This window comes from Choloepus didactylus, chromosome 6, assembly GCF_015220235.1.
Source record: "Choloepus didactylus isolate mChoDid1 chromosome 6, mChoDid1.pri, whole genome shotgun sequence".
Classification (NCBI taxonomy): Eukaryota; Metazoa; Chordata; class Mammalia; order Pilosa; family Megalonychidae; genus Choloepus; species Choloepus didactylus.
Window position 1 is genome coordinate 934,499 of NC_051312.1, and position 13,794 is coordinate 948,292.

At 52.4% G+C, this 13,794-nt stretch overlaps 2 protein-coding genes across 4 annotated transcripts in view; one reads left to right on the forward strand and one right to left on the reverse strand.

Annotated features, from left to right (window-relative positions):
• Nucleotides 1-851, forward strand: part of LOC119535725 (epidermal growth factor receptor kinase substrate 8-like protein 2) — a 28,027-nt gene extending 27,176 nt beyond the window's left edge. For all 3 annotated transcript variants that reach the window (XM_037838035.1, XM_037838037.1, XM_037838034.1), the window contains one exon: nucleotides 1-851. In XM_037838035.1, the coding sequence (XP_037693963.1) occupies nucleotides 1-84 (84 nt within the window). In that variant the 3' untranslated portion in view covers nucleotides 85-851.
• Nucleotides 462-13,794, reverse strand: part of LOC119535916 (collagen alpha-1(I) chain-like) — a 17,312-nt gene continuing 3,979 nt past the window's right edge. The window contains exons 4-10 of the mRNA XM_037838297.1: nucleotides 7,803-7,903; nucleotides 6,333-6,802; nucleotides 2,126-2,610; nucleotides 1,596-1,788; nucleotides 1,293-1,434; nucleotides 622-770; nucleotides 462-538 (exon numbers count right to left, since the gene is read on the reverse strand). Coding sequence (XP_037694225.1) covers nucleotides 462-538; nucleotides 622-770; nucleotides 1,293-1,434; nucleotides 1,596-1,788; nucleotides 2,126-2,610; nucleotides 6,333-6,802; nucleotides 7,803-7,903 — 1,617 coding nt within the window. The remainder of the gene's footprint in view (nucleotides 539-621; nucleotides 771-1,292; nucleotides 1,435-1,595; nucleotides 1,789-2,125; nucleotides 2,611-6,332; nucleotides 6,803-7,802; nucleotides 7,904-13,794) is intronic.

Below are 13,794 nucleotides of genomic sequence, written 5' to 3' on the forward strand. Positions count from 1 at the left end.
AAGCAGCAAGGCGGGTCGGAGCTGGAGGAGCTCATGAACAAGTTTCATTCAAAGAACCAGCGGAGGACGGACGGGGACAGCTAGACGCTGCGCCCGGCAGAGCCCGCCCGCAGGCCGGCAGCGCCCCGGTGTTGTTCCAGCGTATGTATCCTGTAGAGAGGACGCGGCCCGGTGTGGTGCTGGGGCCCAGCTGCCTGCCCTGGCTCGGCCCCCTGCCTCCCCAGCCTGCCTGGCCATGGTCCCCTGCACCCATCAAGGCCACCACAGCCAAACCCACGCCTCTCCAGCCTGCCCCCTTGGGCCGAGCTGTGGCCCTCCGCATGCAGCCCCAGGAGCCTGGGGGGCTTCAGCCTCCTTTGTCCACACGGAGACCCTGACCTGCTATTCCCACACCCCATGGCCACTTGCTTCTCCACCCACCTGCACCCGGGAGCACAGTGGGCTCCTGAGCTGCCAGCCCCCTAGGGCTCCACGCTGCCCAGGCGGGTGCCTGGACCCCACGTACTGCCCACGGCGCCCACCCCAGCGAGGAAGAGCCCTGCGCCCACGGGCAGCCGGGGGAGGGGCTCCCGGGCCGGAGGGCTCAGCACGTCCCCCCGGGCGCAGGCTGTCCGCCCTCACCCTTTCGAGGATCAAGGATGGACTTGAAAGCTCGCTCATACAAACATGGCTTCAGACCCATCCCCGCAGAGCCCAGGAAAGGAATCTCCGACCAGGCATGGGCCCAGCCGGCCCCGCATGGAGTGGGGGGGCCAGTGGGTCCTGGAGCCCTGGACTCAGGGTCACGCTCAGAGACAAGAGGTGACCATGGCTCAGAGACCACGTATCATTAAACCAGTGTCTCCCAGCAACCATGTGTCTCTGTGTCCTGGGGGGGAGGGGCGGGGGGCTGCAGGTCCCGGAGCCCACCTCAGGCAGCCCCTCTGTGAGAGCCGGGTGGCAGCGGCCGGGCCAGGCTGTGGCCGTTCCACGGACACTCACCCTCAGGCCTCAGGGGCGGGGCATCCAGGAGACCCTGCCCCCCCACCTGTCAGGGCCCTGAGGGCATTCCTGGGGGGGAGGGGCCGAGTGCGGCCCCCAGCCGGCCGGCCACGCCGAGTGGGAGTGGCGGGAGTGGGAGCCAGGGCTGGCCGTGAGTCAGAGGGCAGGGTCGAAACTGGATTTGGAGGGCTTAGCCCGGAGCCGGTAGAGCCGTGCGGCAGGGGGCGCAGGTGGGGGCCTGGATCAGGGTCTCCCGGGGCGGCAGCAGTGCGGGCGCCTGCACACCTGAGCCCACTGGGCCCCAGCCTTACCTGAGGCTTTGGGCGCCCTCTGCTGGCAGCACTGCAGGCTGGGGGGCTGGCAGCCCGGGGCAGCCCCACAGCTGGCAGGTTCGGGGGAGTCGAGCCTGCACGTCCCCAAGGCAGCCGGCAAAGCCCACCTTGTGGAGGAGCTCTGGGGGCCAGTCCCAGGGTCAGTGCCGTGGGCAGAGGCAAAGGCAGGGAGCAGGGCGGGAAGGGCAGGTTGGGCCTGCTGGGGCGAGGGGTGCGGTGGGTGGGGTGCTCAGGGCCCAGGGCTCGGGGCCTGCACAGGGCGCACTGGGTGGGACGCCCCACGGAGCAGCTGGGTCAGGAGGAGCTGGGGGACGCTGGTGCTCAGCAGCACATCAGGGACTCGGTCACCCCTGTCCCCACCCAGGCCAGGAGAGGAGGGGCTGCTCCCCCGCACTGTCCAGGGTGGGGGGGTCCACCCTTGAGCTATGGGTAGGACCCCACTGGGGCAGGAAGGGCCACGCTGTGCCCCCAGGAGCTGAGCCAGAAGGAAAGAGAGGGGCCGAGGCACCTTCTCCGCCCTCCCCACCCCAACCCGGAGATCAGGCTCTTCTGGAGCCAAAAGTGGGGCCAGGTGTCCCGGGAGGGGCTCCCACCCCTGCCCCCCAACTCGGCCGAGCCCCTCCCCCAGCTGGGGCAGGAATGGGGACCCCAGAACTCCACCTGCCCTAAAGCAGCTTCTGCTGGCCGGCCCCGAGGGCACTGGCTTCAGTGGACGCTGCCACTGGCCCCCCAGCCGGCTGTCTCTGCTCCTCTCTTCAGGGCCTGGAACCCCCTCCCGCAGCCCTTCATCCATCCCTTCCTCAGGCCCACACCTGCTCGGGTCCCCCGTCCTCGTTCCTTCCCGGACACCCAGCGGCCCCCAGCCCCGGCCTCCGTCCCTTGGGCCCTGAGATGAGGCCCTGCTGAGTTTCCGTCTGTCGTCGAGCCGCCCTTCCCACAGCCCATGTCACATCCATGGTGGCCCTGAGGCAGGCACGGGGGGCCAAGGGGAGGTCCCAGAGCTGGCGTGGTGGAGCCCTGTCCTGATCCAAGACCCTGAACCGCTGCCTCCTCTGCTGCCTGGTCAGTGGGGAGGGGCGAGGCCAGGTGGTGACAGCCCTGGGGGGTGAGCAGGGGGTGTCCGGGCTGCTGAGGGCCCGATGGGGCGGGGGCAGGAGCTCGGGGCTTCCTGAGCAGCCCAGGCTTGGGGCCCCGTCCCACAGGGGGGTGCCCGGGTTGCCACCACGCAGCCCCCTGACCGGGGCAGCCCTGGCCTCAGCTCCGGGCCCAGCCAGCGGATCCACGGACAAGGCCACCGCTGTCTTGGCAACAAGCGTGTCTCAGGCCTGCACTGACCACCGGCCACCGGCTACCACCCGCCGGCCACCACATGTCACGTTCCCCTCCCCCTCCCCCGCAGCTGGCCCGGTGCCCCTCCGGCCCGGCCTGGCCGCAACGGGAGCTTTCTGTGCCACTTGGGAGGCAGTCCCTCTCTCTCTCTCTTTTTTAAATTTATTTATTTATTTTTATTGAGATTGTTCAGATACCGTACAACTATCCAAAGATCCAAAGTGTCCAATCAATTGCCCACGGCACCACCATACAGCTGTGCATCCATCAACACAATTTTTTTTTCAATTTTTAGAACATTTTCACTACTCCAGAAAAGAAACAAAGACAAAAAAAAGGAAACTCACATCCTCCCGTACCCCTAACCATGCCCCCCCCTCCATTATTGATTCACAGTTTTGGTATAGTAAATTTGTTATTGTTGATGAAAGAACGTTAAAATACTACTAACTGTAGTATACAGTTTGCAATAGGTGTATATTTTTTCCTATATGCCTCTCTATTATTAACCTCTAGTTATAGTGACACACATTTGTTCTAGTTCATGAGAGAGATTTCTAATATTTGTACAGTTAATCACCGACATTGTCCACCACAAGATTCACTATTTTATGCTTTCCCATCTTTTAACCTCCAACTCTCCTTCTGGTGACATGCGTGACTCTAAGCTTCCCCTTTCCACCACCTTCACACACCTTTTAGCACTGTGAGTTATTCTCACAACATGCTACCATCACCCCTGTCCAGTTCCAAATGTTTTAAGTTCACCCTAGTTGAACATTCTGCTCATAATGAGCAACCGCTCCCCATTCTTTAGCCTCATTCTATACTCTGGTAACTTCTATTTCATGTCTATGAGTTTACATATTATAGTTAGTTCATATCAGTGAGACCCTGCAATATTTGCCTTTATGTGTCTGTCTTATTTCACTCAATATAGTGCCCTCAAGATTTCTTCATCACCCCGTTTCTTTTAAGATGGTTTTGTTCAAACACTATACGTTCCATCCTAAGTAAACAATCGTTCGTTCCCTGTATGGTCACGTATTTATGTATTGAGCACCATCACTGCTCTCTATATAATGACATTTCTTCCACAAAGACTGAGGAAGAGTCAAAGAAGGCAGAGAGGCAAAGAAAAAGGCAAGAGAAAGAGAGAAAAACAAACAAACAAACAAACAAACTTGATAGCTAGAAGGTGACAAAAGGAAAGATAGCGTTAACCTAAAGTAGAATAAAGAGTCAGACAACATCACTAATTCCTGGAGTCCCATACCCTTCCCCTATTCCCCACCCCCCCATATGCATTTAGCTTTGGTGTATTGCTTTTGTTACGTTCAAGGAAGCATAATACAATGTTTCTGTTAATTCTAGCCTCTAGTTTGCATTGATTGTCTTCCCCTCCATCCCACCCTATTTTTAACACCTTGCAGTGTTGACATTCATTTGTTCTACCTCATGTAAAAACATATTTGTACCTTTTATTACAATCGTTGAGCATCGTAGGTTTCCCTGAGTTATACTGTCCCAGTCCTTATCGTTTGTCTTGTGTTCTGGTCCCACATGATCCCAGCCTTCCTCTTTCAACCATATTCACAGTCATCTTTGCTCAGTGTACTTACATTGCTGTGCTACTATCTCCCAAAATTGTTTTCCAAACCTCTCACTCCTGTCTTTTCCTTTCTGTCTGCAGTGCTTCCTTTAGTGTTTCCTGTAGAGCAGGTTTCTTGTTCACAAACTCAGTCATTTTCTGTTTGTCAGAGAATATTTTAAGCTCTCCCTCATATCTGAAGGATAATTTTGCTGGATATAGGATTCTTGGTTGGTGGTTTTTCTCTTTCAGTATCTTAAATATATCACACCACTTCCTTCTTGCCTCCATGGTTTCTACTGAGAACTCCACACGTAGTCTTCTCAAGCTTCCTTTGTATGCGATGGATCGTCTCTCTCTTGCTGCTTTCAGGATTCTCTCTTTATCTTTGAAGTTTGATAATCTGATTATTAAGTATCTTGGCGTAGGCCTATTCAGATCTATTCTGTTTGGGGTACGTTGCACTTCTTGGATCTGTAATTTTATATCTTTCATAAGAGATGAGAAATTTTCATTGATTATTTCCTCTATTATTGCTTCTGCCCCTTTTCCCTTCTCTTCTCCTTCTGGGACACCAATGACATGTACATTCTTGCTTTTCGTTTTGTCTTTAAGTTCCCGGAGACGTTGCTCGTATTTTTCCACTCTTTTCTCTGTCTGTTCTTTTGTGTGTAGGCTCTCAGGTGCCTTGTTCCCCAGTTCCTGAGTGTTTTCTTCTGCCTCTTGAGATCTGCTATTGTATGTTTCCAGTGTGTCTTTCATCTCTTGTGTTGTGCCTTTCATTTCCATAGATTCTGCCGGTTGGTTTTTTGAACTTTCAATGTCTACCTTATGTATGTCCTGTGTTTTCATTATACAGTTCATCTCTTTTGCCATATCTTCCCTAAACTTTTTGAATTGAGTTATTATTAGTTGCTTCAATTCCTGCATCACAGTTGAAGTGCAAGTTTGTTCTCCTGACCGGGCCATAACCTCATTTTTCTTGGTGTAGGTTGTAGTTTTCTGTTGTCTAGGCATGGTTTCCTTGGTTACCCCAATCAGGTTTTCCCAGACCAGAACAGGCTCAGGTCCCAGAGGGAAGAAATATTCAGTATCCGGTTTCCCTGAGGGTGTGTCTTTTATTGGTACACCCTCTGACGCCTCCGGTCACTGTGCTATTCTACCCAGCAGGTGGTGCCTGTTAGCCTGTAACTCTTGACTGGTGTAAGTTCTGAATGAAAGGCACGTAGTAGAGCTGGGCCCCACCCCTTTCCTCTTGGGGAAGATAGATGCCGTAGGGGGAATTCATTAGCATTTCAGTGGTCTCTCTCCGCCTGTGCTATACCCTTGTCTGGGTCACAGAACTGGGAACTAAAAATGGCTGAGGCTTTCTCCACTGAGTTGAAAAAGGAACAGAGCTAGTCCGAGGCGACCCTCCGGCTCTCCAAGGTCAGTCATCACCCAAAGCCTCTGTCTGCTTGTTGCGGATTCAAGCTCCTAGTGAGCGGTTCACACTCGCTGATTAAAACCCCAGTTGGAGCTCAGTTGGGAGAGAGCTTCTCTCTGGCACCAGGAGGCTTTGCAGCTCGGGCTGTGGGGGACGGGTCTCCCGATTTGGATCCGCAGTTCTTACTTACAGATTTTGTGCTGTGATCTCAGGCATTCCTCCCAATTCAGGTTGGTGTATCATGAGTGGACGGTCTTGTTCGCCCCCCTGCAGTTATTCCAGATTATTTACTAGTTGTTTCTGGTTTCTTTTAGTTGATCCAGGGGGACTACTTAGCTTCCACTCCTCTCTGTGCCGCCATCTTAGATTCCTTGTCCCTCTCTCTTTTTAACAAAAATCATTGCAAAATATTTGATCTTCCAAGACAGTTACAGAACAGCTGGGGTGGTAATATGTCCCTGCAGCCCCTTGGTCCCAGCACCCTCCGAGGCAGGTGGGGGCACCTGTCACCTGGGGCAGAGACGCCACTGCACAGGGGGGCTGCTGACCCACTGGCATCTCAGACTCAGCCACGGTCCCCTGGGGTCACCAAGCCCCCAAACCTGCTGGGGGGCAGTGCCCGGCTCAGCTCAGGGTCTCCCTGGCGACTAGCGGCGTGTCCAGCCCATCTGACCTGTCGCCCTCGGCCTGGGAGCCGGGAGTCGGGGCCCACAGCACGCCCCGACGGTGGTCAGCCCCTCCGGGGAACGCTCGGGCAGTGGTGGCAGGTGTGAGCCCAGCGGCCGCGCCCACTGTGCCCCTTGGAGGGGGTCCCCGGCCGAGCTGCGGTGACACGGACCTGGGCACTCAGCTGCCGCTTTCTCAAAAGGAGCCGCAGGACCTGCCACATCCAGGAAACGAGCGGCGGCCTCGGGTGCCAGTGAGGAAGCCCACTTTCGAGGGGCCCTGGGGCTCAGACAGCGAGGCGGCTCCGGGGCTGGCGGCCTTTCCAAGGCGCTCGCTGGGCCCCGACTGAGGCGGGTGTTGGGACCGAGGAGCCACGGCACGTTTTCCAGACGACTCGTGGGACACTCGGGCCACTCCTGGGCCGAGACCCTCAGGGCAAGGGGCCCACCCGGGTCTGAGTCCGGACCGCGGCCGCCGCTGCCGAGGGGGAGCGAGAAGAGTAAAGAAAGAGGCCCCCGGTTCCCCCAAGGCTGTTCCTGTGCCCCCCCAGGTTTCCTCCTTGTCCCTCAGCCGGACGACGGATGTGGACGCAGCCGCCGGGAGCCCTCTCTCCCCCAGGACGCCTGGCGTCAAGATTCACGGGACTGTTTGGTAACGCCACTGTTCTCGCTATTCTGTCCTGTCTTGGAAAAAATATAATTACTTTTCATAGAACGATGATTGACTGCCAGGTCCCCAAACTGCCGCCAAGCAACAGACTATAGACAAAGCGAAGTGGAGTCGGCTGGCACGTGCGAGGGGATCAGCAGGGCCTGGGGGGCAGGGCCGGCAAGGGGGACGGTAGGTGGGAGGTTTGGACAGTCTAGTTGAAGGCGGGTCTTGTGGTTTGAAGACTTGGTTAGCAGGGGGCAAGCTGGAGGCACCCCACGGCACTCTCTGCCCCCCGGACCCCAGCTTCAGCCCGGCACCCCTCCAGCCTGTTCCCAATACAGCAGCAGGGAGAGCCTCAAAACCGCAGTCAGATCCGCAGCTCCCCTGGGCACCCCCCACCTCAGAATTAAAGCCCATCCTTATGGAGGGCTAATGCCCCCCACAGGGCCCCGGGGCATCTGCCCCTCAATCCCAAGGTTCGGGGTATGCCCAGGCCTCCAGCCCCAGGGCCTCTGCCCGGGCAGTGGCAGCTGCACCAGCTTCTTTCCCCATCCCTTGGACCCCAGAGCCTCTGCTCAAACACCCCTTCTCTGACAGGCCCTCCCTGGTGCCCCCTTTGCAGCACCCCGCCCTGCTTTATTTGTCTCGCAGTCTGCTCGGCCCGTGGGGCTCACCTGTCTACCCCCCATGTCGGCCTGCAAGGGCTCGTGTGTGCTGAGGGGTTGACCCCCGGCCTGCCCCCTCAGCCCAGCCAGGCCCCTTGTGTTTGGCCACATCCGGTTCTGGTCACTTTCTCTGGGCCCCGAGACACCAGGAGCCCCTGCACCTCTGGCCCAGCTCCTGGAAGATGGTGCCATGGGTGACACGTCGCTCTGGAGCCCACCCGGCTGCCAGCCATGTGGATGCCAGGTCCCTGGGTGGGGGTGCCTGGTGGACACCAAGGCTCCTGGGGGAACCCCTGCAGCTCCATGCAAGAGGGTGGTTGGGGTCCTCCTGGCCCCCCACTGCCTGTGCTCCCCTGAGTTGGGATTTATAAATCGTGGGCACCGGGACCTGGAGACGGGCTGTTCGCACGGAGGGTTGAGCCGGGACCTGCCCATCGTAGGTGCTGAGCCCCTGGCGACGCTGGAGCCCCCGTCCCACAGTTCCTCTCAGGACCCAGGTCACAGCTTGTCAGGAGGCCCCAGGGCTTTGTCTCCTTCTTATAAGGACCCCTTCCCAGCTCCTTTTATGACCTTGAGGCTTTGGCTTCCTCCCAAAACTTAAATTTCAAAAGCTGGACTTTCTTTTAGATTTCACACCAAAAGCATGAATAACAAAAGAAAAAATAAATAAAATGGACTTCTTTAAGGCTAAAAACTTTTGTGCATCAAAGGACATCAACAAAAAGTGAAAAGGCAACTGTTCTGGTTTGCTAATGCTGCCGGAATGCAAAACACCAGAATGGATCGGTTTTTATAAAGGGGATTTATTTGGTTACACAGTTACAGTCTTAAGGCCATAGAGTGTCCAAGGTAACACATCAGCAATCAGGTACCTTCACTGGACGATGGCCAACGGTGTCCGGAAAACCTCTGTTAGCTGGGAAGGCACGTGGCTGGCATCTGCTCCAGAGTTCTGGTTCCAAAATGGCTTTCTCCCAGAACGTTCCTCTCTAGGCTGCAGTCCCTCAAAAATGTCACTCTCAGTTGCTCTTGGGGCATTTGTCCTCTCTTAGCTTCTCCAGAGCAAGAGTCTGCTTTTAACGGCCGTCTTCAAAATATCTCCCATCTGCAGCTCCTGTGCTTTCTTCAAAGTGTCCCTCTTGGCTGTGGCTCCTCTTCAAAATGTCAGTCACAGCTGCACTGAGTTCCTTCTGCTTGTCAGCTCATTTATATGGTTCCACTGATCAAGGCTCACCCTACGGGAGGGGCCACGCCTCCATGGAAATATCCAATCAGAGTCATCACCCACAGCTGGGTAGGGCACATCTCCAAAGAAACACTCAAAGAAATGCGGTCGCAGTTGACTCGTCTGGGGGGGGGAGGTGGCGGCCGGTTACCAAATCCTAGGCTCTCAGGATTGCTTGGAGGGCACCGGCGGCGGGGGCTCTTTCCCGGAGGCGAGGGCGAGGCGGGGGACTGGGCCCGGTCCCCAGCGTAGGCGTGCAAAGTATGGAGGGCGGCGAGAAAGGAACAAGCGGGACACGGTTCTTTTAGGGTGAAGAAGCCAAGAGAGTTTATTAGGGGAGAGTACAAGCTTATATCGGGCGGTCTAGAGGGCGGGGTAGCTGTAGAGGTTAAAGGCTTGGATTGGTTCTGAGAGGGCGCGGAGGTTGATTGAAAAGGGGCGAGAGTTGCTCCGGTAACGGTGTCTGGCAACAATGTATGCGCACTGGTGGTAATGGGGGTTGCACTGGCAACGGGGAGTGTCCGGGCAAGATAAGGGGGTGGGGAAAAGGCGGTTCCCTCCGGCAAGCCTCCCCTAACAGTGTTATTTTGGGTGAGGAAATGGGGCCTGCCTCCGGCCTCACTTTCCCAGGCCCGGGGGGCTGCGGAGGGCGCTGTCGCCCGTGCCCACCACCCTCCCCAGGGGCTGATCAGGTCCCCCAGCCCAGGCCCACCAAGTTGAAGCACGTAATCAGTGTCCCGCAAAGAAATCTAATCAACACTGATAACTTCTGCCCATACAAGATTACATCAAAGATAACGGCTTTGGGGGACACAATACATTCAAACTGGCACAGCAACCTACAGAATGGGAGAGAATATTTGGAAACCACATGTCTGATAAGGATCTAATATCAAGAATAAATAAGGAACTCCTACAACTCAACAACCCAATTAAAACATTGGCCAAGGATTTGAAAAGATGTTTCTCTGAAGATGACATACAGATGGCCAATAAGATCCTCAATATCATTAGCCATTAGAGAAATGCAAATTAGAACTACAATGGGGTCATCAACATGGTGATGTAAACAGGTACTGAAAGCTTCTCCCCAGAGATCCAATGAAAAAAGAACAATTCTAAATTGTTTGAAACTCTGTAGGAGGATATAGACTGGAGAAGGACCCTGCCGACGCCAAACTGGAGGAAAAGAAGAAATATTAGGTAGGAATCTTCCATCTTGGACCAACCTGTCCTCTTCCCTCCCCCCACCCAGCCTTAGTGTGGGAAAGGCACAGAATCAGCAGACAGGAACCCTCCCACCAGGGACACTGATTTTTAAATTCTCACAGCAGTGAGACACACTCCCACTGTTTGAAGACCCAGGGGACAGGGGAGGACATTTCAAGGCCCAGGTCAGTGAGGGACAAAGAAATGTAGGCAGACACTGTGTTTCAGCCCTGGATCTGAAAGCCCTTCCCCACCCTTGAGGGAAGCAGTGGCCGGCAGCAGTTTCCTTGCCTGGGGGATGGTTGAAGTACTGGGTCAGCTGAGGGGGGTTCTCTGCCCAAGTGGAGCCCACATCAAGCCAGATGGTGGCTGGAAAGTGAGGATATAGGAATCCCACAGTTTTAGCTCACCTGTGTAGACGCAGCCTGTGCTCGGAAGCAAAGCAGGTTCTGAGGATGATTAAGTTACCAAACAGTGCAATCTGCTGGACAGTCCAGAAAGTGCAAGGGAATTTAAACACTTTTAAAAAGATGCCCACACCCTTTATTAGGGACCACAGGAGTTGGTCTACACACACCTGTACCGAAACCCTGCCTGGTTTTGGCTGAGCAATATGGACAACCCAACTATTAAAACATGGCTCTAAAACAAACCCAGGACTTGCTGGCCAGTGGAAAGCAGAGCACCAACTGAAGCCAGCAGATTTGTATTACCACACACAGTGAATTTGCTGGGGTGCCCAGTGCCTACCTTCCATCCCTGTGGGTGCCTGATTTTTGGGGGAAGACTGGGGGGCAGAGCCAATCTGACAACTGGCCAGGGAGAGAAACAAAGAAAAGATAGAGATCAAAGACAACCAACAAGAAACCCTTAGGCAAAAAAGAGAAAACAACCTCCAATCAAGAAAATCAGATGCCTAGGCAGCAAAAAATCACGAGCCATACCAGGAAACATCAAGATATGGCCCAGTCAGAGGAACAAACTAACACCTCAACTGAGATTCAGCAGTTGAAACAATTAATTATAGAAGTCCAAACAAATCTTCTAAATCAAATCAATAAGTTGAAAGAAATGTGACAAAAGAGATGAAGGATATAAAGAAGACACTGGGTATCCATAAGGAAGAATTTGTAAACTTGATAAAACAAATGGCAGAACTTGTTGGAATGAAAGGCACAACAGAAGAGATGAAAATCACAATGGAGACATACAACAGCAGACTTGGAGAGGCTGAAGAAAGGATCAGTGAACTGGAGGACAGGACATCTGAAATCCTACACACAAAAGAATGGACAGGGAAAAGAATGGTAAAATATGAGCAGGGTCTCAGGGAACTGAACGACAACATGAAGTGTATGAGTATACAAGTTATAGGTGTCCCAGAAGGAGAAGAGAAGGGAAAAGAGGCAGAAAGAATAATAGAGGAAATAATCAACAAAAATTTCTCAATTTTTATGAAAGACATAAAATTACAGGTCCAAGAAGTACAGCATATCACAAACAGAATTATCCAAATAGACCTGCTCCAAGACACTTACTAATCAGATTTTCAAATGTCAAAGACAAAGAGAGAATTCTGAAAGCAGCAGGAGAAAAGCAATCCATTGTATGCAAGGGAAACTTGATAAGACTAAGTGTGGATCACTCAGCAGAAATCATGGAGGCAAGAAGGAAATAGTATGATACATTCAAGATACTGAATGAGAAAAGCTGCCAACCAAGAATCCTATATCCAGCAAAAATGTCCTTCAAAAATGAGGGAGAGCTTAAAATATTTACAGATAAGCAGACACTGAGAGAGGTTGTGAACAGGAGACCTCCTCTACAAGAAATACTAAAGGGAGTGCTGAAGACAGATAGAAAAAGACAGGAGAGAGAGGTTTGGAGAAGAGTGTAGAAATGAATGTATCAGGAGATAGAAAGAGGGTAGAGATCGGGCATATGATGCTGAAGAAGTATAGAATGTTCAAGGGGATTGATTGTATAGATCCAGAAATGGATAGCACAATACCATGTGATGGTGGCACAATATTGTAAGTACACTGAACAAAGATGACTGTGAGGACAGTTAAAAGAGAAAGGTTAGGGTAGGTATGACACCAGAAGGAAAGATAGAAGATAAAGACCAGGACTGCATAACTTAGTGAAACCTAGAGTGGTCAATGATTGTGATTAAATATACAAACACAAGAATGTTTTTATACGAGGGGGAACAAATGAATGTCAATATTGCAAGGTGTTGAAAATGGGATGGTATTGGGGAAAAAATAAATCAATGCAAACTAGAAAAAAAAAAAAACCTACAATGGCATACCGCTTCACACCCAACAGGAGGGCTATTATTTAAAAACTGAAAATAACAAGTGTTATTTTGGTGAGAATGCAGTGAAATAGGAAACTTGTACAGTGCTGGTGGGAATGTAAAATGGTGCAGCCAAGCAGCTGGGTGGTTGCTCGGAAAGTTAAACGTAGAATTGCCATATAACCCTGTGTGCTGGTTTGAATCTGTTACGTACCCCCAGAAAAGCCTACGTGGTTTTAATCCAGTCATGTGGGGGCAGATTTAAGGTGGGTCTTACTCCCCTTGCTGAGTCCTCTTTGAGAGGATAAAAGGCAGAGACATTTTGCAGAGAGCTCAGAGAAACTGAGAAGCTCGGAGACATTTTGGAGAAAACCATTTTAAAACCACAACCCAGGAGAAGAAGGACCAGAAGACATCACCATGTGCCTTCCCCTGTGGCAGAGGAACCCTGGATGCCATCAGCCCTACCTTGGAGAAGGTATCTACCTCTTGGTGCCTTAATATGGACATTTTCACAGCCTTAGAGCTGTAAATTTGTGAACTAATAAACACCCTTTGTAAAAGCCAACATATTTCTGGTATATTGCATTCCAGCAGCTTTAGAAAACCAAAACAGATTTTGATACCAGAGAAGTGGGTTGCTATGATTTGCAAATACCAAAAATGCTGGAATGGCTTTATAAATGGATACAGGGAAACTTCTGGAAGAATTGTGAGGAGCTTGATAGGAAAGGCCTAGGACTGCTTTGAAGAAACTGTTTGTGGAAATATGGACTCTAAAGATACTTCTGATGAGGCCTTGAGCAGAAATGATGACTATGTCATTGCCAACTGGAAGAAAGGTGACCCTTGTTTTAAAGTGGCAGAGAATTTGGCAAGATTGAGTCCTGGTGTCAGAGGGAAGACAGAATTTGAAAGTGACGAGCTGGGATAGTTAGCTGAAGAGATCTCCAAACTAAATGTCAAAAATGCAGCCTGCTTCTCCTTGCAGCTTATAGTAAAATGCGAGATGAAAGAGATACGCTGAGAACTGAACTCTTGGGTACAGAGAAACCAGAAATTTATGGTCTGGAAAATTCTGGACTTCCAAAAATTGAAGCCCCAGAGGCTAGTGCCCCACAAGAGGATTTAATGAAACACGGAACCCGACAGCCATTTCAGTGTGAGTCAGGATTGGAAATGGAGTTATCCAGAAAGGATTTGCAGAAAGTCCTATTGTCGCATGCAGACCCTTGTGTGCTGTATGCAAAACCAAGAAATTTGTTGTGGGATCTGTATAAATGGAACCACTGCCAGTCTGGACTAAAAGGAACAAAAAGGGACACATTGAAGGAAAAATGACTTCAAAGGCAAAACCATGGAAACAGAGGTCCGGAGCAAAGAAACCTCAGGCCAGGAGAGTGGACCCACCCATGCA